The following is a 5,359-nucleotide window of genomic DNA, read 5'->3' on the forward strand; positions in this document are numbered from 1 at the left end:
GCTCTAGAAGGAGATTCAGGTGATAAGGTGGGGGGGGGGGGTTACCTTGGTTGGTGATTGGCTAATGGTTACTCAAGCCAAAAAATCGTCATGACATCATAAAGTGGGCAAAATCTGATCAGCTCATTTTCAGACAGGTTTTTATATAAATGGATCAGGACAAAAAGTGAGCAAATCTTTTTTCCTGAAACTTTCAGAATCTCTTTACACAGAGGGGACACATGTTTATGTATAAAAGACGTGAAAAAGTGGATTTTGCATAATAGGTGACCTTTAAATATTTGGATTCAAAACATAAGAAAAACACTCAATGATTTTGACCCCCTTGTCTGTGAATGTGAATTTGTTTTATTTTCCTCCTCAGCAATACTTCATGGACAGCAAGATTCCATGTATGATGATAGCAGCGAAGTCCGACCTGCCGGAGATCAAACAGATTTACGGCTGCAGTCCTCTGGACTTCTGCAGGAAGCACAAGATGCCCCCTCCCCAGTCCTTCACCTGTAACACTGCAGCAGTGCCCAGCAAAGACATCTACACCAAACTTACCACCATGGCCATGTACCCGTAAGTATGGAAGAAACACACTCTAGATTTGTAATTGTTGCACTCTAGGAAAACTTATTTTATTATTAGGAGGAAAACCATAGCAAGATGTACAGTCCTTTCTATGCCTCTAGCTAAAGCTCATGCTGATTAATAAAATAATCCTCCATTAAATTCTACCCTTAAAAAGGTGTTTCTGTTATTTACGCTACCCTTTTTGATGTAAATCATTTTTTTTAGCAGAACGGATTAACAAAACCTTCATGAAGATATGATTGATCGCAGGACTGTTGTGTTTTACAGCATTATCTAGGTATACCTGAGAAACTGGCAACTCAGTGTATGAAGCTAACATGCCTTTTAATATTGTGTGTCTTGTTGGTTATCACACCAGTTCATGAAGAACAGTGATGTTTGGATATGATTGAACCATACAGTCTATGGATTGAACACATCGTCCCTCACCAAGAGAAGAATTTAAATTGTGTTCCCAGTAATGAAAAAAAGAGAATTTCTGATTGTTAACTTCATTAACCATCGTATCGCTTATTCAAAACATTACTGAAGGCCTGTGTTTTCTAAATACCCATGTAGCTGAAGGTACTGGAAGATATTTTAACATGATACATTAATACATCCTCCTGGGTCTATAGCAAATTGCACTGGCCAATTAGTGCTTTAAATCCTGAGCTAAAGATCCTCTGAACAATGGTGAGGAACCTCAGTCACTGGTGCTTGTTTGCTCCAGTTTTAATATGTATATCCTGTACGCTGTGAAATAAATTCCTGCAGTTGTATCAAAATTGGTAGGAAGCCCTGCATGAAACAGGTGGGACAGATGGGTTGTTTTTTTAAATACAAAGCTCTCTGCACTGTGTGTAATTTCTAGGACTTCTACCTCAGGATAAACCTGCTTCTTGTGGGGATGCTACCACACTCGGAGTCCTTATCAGACATGATGTACCTCGGACTATATGAATGCATTTCACTGCCCTCTGGGCGTGTTGCTTTCAAATCTGAAACCACAGTGTTTTGCTCTGTGTGTTAATGTGTTTCCCTGCTGAGTGGTGATGCTGATCTCTCCCAGAGGATCACACTCCTGCAGTCAGTCAGCGAGCCTGCAGTCCGCTGGCAACACACAGCGCCTCTCTGCACATCACAGCTACAGAACTACACAGACCAGCTATTAGTACATCCACAACTAAATAGATTACTATGATAAGATTCAGAATATATTTTAGATCAAACTCGGGGGTAGCTAACAATTCATTTCTCTTGATTTGTTGTTAAGTCTGAAAAATGTTGATTACTGTTTTTAACTGGTGGCCCAAGATGATTCCTTTTTAAATGCCTTGTTTTTTTCCATAGCTCAAAGACATTCTGTTTACTGTAATAGAGGAGGTAATAAACCAGAACATATTCACAGTTAAGATGCTAAAATCAGATCATTTTGTTCATAAAAAATGAATGTAATATTTATGTAATCTTTGCAGATGTACTTCAAACTAAATGTGTAGTTTTGTTGGGAGAACTTTACTTTCTAAATTCACAGAAAACATTGCATTTAGTTAATCGAAACTAATTCAATAATGATTGCATCTCATCGACAGGAAATTATTTGAGAAGGTTTTTTATTGTCGACCATAGATTCTGTCTCTCAGGCAATGAGCCTCAAACTACTTACTGCATGGTGGTGGCATCTTTGAACTCTTTGTTTCTTTCTCTCTCTGGTGTTTCTAATATATAATCTGTTGGTTGGTGTTTGTCTTCCTCAAATCTCTCCTCAGCCACGCCCGGCTGCGCTGCATGTGTACTTGTAACCGGTGCACCTTCTGCTTGTGTCAGAACTTCCTCAACTCTGAGCTGCTGCAGACGGTCAGGGCCAAACTCTACGCTGTTGTACTCAGAAGGTCCTTTTTTTTAATCTTTTTTAAAACCCTTCCTGTATCTCTGATAAGTTTCCCGGCATCGCACCTCAAGCTTCCCATTCAGTTCTTCTGCTTGTTGCTTGCCTTTGTTTTTTACAAAGCTGTTCTATTTTTAGGAACTGATTTCCCAGAAATTTGAATAGGATACATGTCATTCTCAGTTTCTACATCATAGTTTACATTTGTATTTCCCCCTTGTTTCATGCTGTCAGAGTCCTTTGAGTCCATCTCAAAAACCATTCTATTATCTTTATTTTTGTTTACCTTTTTTGATATTGCTTGTAAGCTTCCTGTTCCACAGTAGGATTGAAACTGTACTTTTCAATTTTGATCTCAGTTTCTTTCGTCATTCAGTTGGTGTCAGCTGCTCATTGTTGTCTTCTCATGTCACTGTGCCTCAGCCGCCTCACTTAACAGAGCTGTCATAGCTAATTCCTTGTCTTGTTATCTCATGTCATAACAATAATCCCTAACGTCCCTCATGATTTTGACTGGCTTTCTCTTCTACATATACTGTATATCCATGTTTCAAGGGTTCATCCCTGTTATTTCATCCATATTTTCTTATGCTTAATACCTTTTTTATTTTCACATCATCCTTCCCAGCAACACCTCGTCTATTTAACATTTTTAATTATTTAGTGTCCTTCCTTTCTACCAACCTCTTTAATGATCTTTCTTTGGTTTCATCTTTGTTTAACAGACATGTAAGCAAAGCAGATTTGAAGAGCTCCACCTTCTGGCTGCGAACGAGCGTCGGGGCCACAGTGTTTGCGGTGCTGGGCTTCGCCATGTACAGAGTGCTGCTCAAACAGCGGTGATCTAAGGGTACCCGGGTGTAACCCTCTTTATCCCCATGGTACACACAGAACTGTTTTTACCAGTCACAACTTTAAGCTTGTATTAAGTAAATGCAAATATAATAAAATGTGTCATGGTTTTGTTTTCGACGTAAAGAGAAAGCTTATCTTAGCAAAGATATTTTTTTTGCATCCGCATTCCACTGTACCTTTCTCATCTGGGGAACAGAAAGAAAAAATATTTAATTTTTTACAAAAAAATCCTTATTTGCTTAATCTGTTTGTTTGCAAGTTTTTGCAACTCAATATATCTATATTTATATAAATAAATGAAGGTTAAGCTGCTGATGAGCCGTAGTGAGTAACGGGGGTGAGTTGCCTATAAAGCTATATTTTGGTTGCTTGATGATTGAAATGAACAATTAGGTGTCAGTTGTGATGTGTGAGATTTGCAATAACATTGATGCTTTTATTAGATTGAACTATATGTAAATAGTGTAAATAATATAGACTGTACATTTGTTTGTCTTTTAAAAGGGCCATGTCTGATTTACACTCATAACACTAAATGCATAGATATTAGCTTAATTAGCTTATAAACTTACAAAAACATTAGCAATGATATTAATAGTTTGCCCTTTTAAAGGCAAAATTATTGGACTCTAACTTTGTATTGTTTACATAGCTGAGTATGGCAGTGTTTGATTTGTGCAATGTCATTGAAGGGTCTGCCGCTCTCTAATGTCTTCCCAATTTGGTGTGTGTGTGTGTGTGTGTGTGTGTGTGTGTGTGTGTGTGTGTGTGTGTGTGTGTGTGTGTGTGTGTGTGTGTGTGTGTGTGTGTGTGTGTGTGTGTGTGGCATGCTTCAAAATTCTAACCATTCCAGAGTTTTAAGACTTACTTTATAAAATAATTCCCTTTTCTCTCTGCTTTGCTTTCCATTCTCCAGCTATAGTAACTTTTATTGACAGTGTGCTGAATAGAAATAAATGGAGTCATAGTAAGTTTGACAGTTATTTTACCCTGTTGTGAATCCTGGTATCCTTTAAGCAGAAAATGCAAAAATGTGACCCCAGTTTTAAATTTCCATCCAATAGCAACTGCTTGCCTCAAAGCTCAGTTCTTGTGTATATCCTCAGCCCTGCCTTTCCAAATGTTTACAATAAATGAATATCTCTATTAAGTCTTGTGAGGGCATTTCTTTTCAATTTCAGGATTGAAGATTTTTTATATCTGCACAGCTGTATAGCTGATCATGTGTTACTTGAATATGATCAAGAAGGTACACATTTGCTTTTTTTTTTATTTAATCAAGGAAATCTTTCTGTGAGTTGAAACTTTTTCCATCAGCGATTCTTTATAACGCTTGTCTGGTACTGCACAAATATTCAATTATGTCTTCCTCAACTCTGAGCTGCTGCAGACGGTCAGGGCCAAACTCTGTGCTGTACTCAGAAGGTCCTTTTTTTACCTTTCTAAAACCCTCCCTGTATCTCTGATAATTTCTTTGTCGGCATCGCACTTCAAGCTTCCCATTCATTTCTTCTGCTTTTTTGCTTGCCTTTGTTTTTTACAGAGTTGTTCTTTTTTAAAGAACTGATTCCCTAATTGAAGATTGTAGGTTATATTCAGAGATGGCAAAAGTACACACACATCCTTTACTTGAGTAGAAGTACATATACTGGTGTTTCAAAATACTCTGGTAAAAGTACTGACTTAACTTCTTTACTCAAGTAAAAGTAAAGAACTATGGGCTTCGAAATGTACTTAAGTAAAAAGTACCCATAACTACACCAACTGTTTTAAAGAGTAACTGACCTCCCTTTATATGAATAGAACAATAATGTCATTGATAGCTAATGAATGTTTCGATGCTGAACAACGGCAAAATGACAACGTTTTCATTGGTCCCTCTTCTTTAGAGAACACAAGGAAATGATGGATACACGGATCATGTTGAAATCAATAAGCACGCAATGACTCTAAATAATTATGATCACGCCAACAAACGCAGATTAAAACTAAAGTAACAAACCTGTTTTGAAAATGTAAGAAGCAGAAAGTACAGGTATTTGTGTTAAAAAT

General features: G+C 37.5%; 1 protein-coding gene across 2 annotated transcripts in view; it reads left to right on the plus strand.

The window, feature by feature from the left end:
- rhot1b (ras homolog family member T1) overlaps positions 1 to 4,457 on the plus strand; it is a 14,689-nt gene extending 10,232 nt beyond the window's left edge. Inside the window, exons 18-20 of one of the 2 annotated variants that reach the window (XM_010774114.1) lie at positions 365 to 567; positions 2,334 to 2,456; positions 3,178 to 4,457. In XM_010774114.1, the coding sequence (XP_010772416.1) occupies positions 365 to 567; positions 2,334 to 2,456; positions 3,178 to 3,295 (444 nt within the window). In that variant the 3' untranslated portion in view covers positions 3,296 to 4,457. The remainder of the gene's footprint in view (positions 1 to 364; positions 568 to 2,333; positions 2,457 to 3,177) is intronic. The other variant, XM_010774115.1, reaches the window with a different exon arrangement.
- Positions 4,458 to 5,359: the final 902 nt, after the last annotated feature.

The sequence above is a fragment of the Notothenia coriiceps genome, unplaced genomic scaffold (genome assembly GCF_000735185.1).
Source record: "Notothenia coriiceps isolate Sejong01 unplaced genomic scaffold, NC01 NC01_scaffold00013590, whole genome shotgun sequence".
In the NCBI taxonomy this organism is placed as follows: domain Eukaryota; kingdom Metazoa; phylum Chordata; class Actinopteri; order Perciformes; family Nototheniidae; genus Notothenia; species Notothenia coriiceps.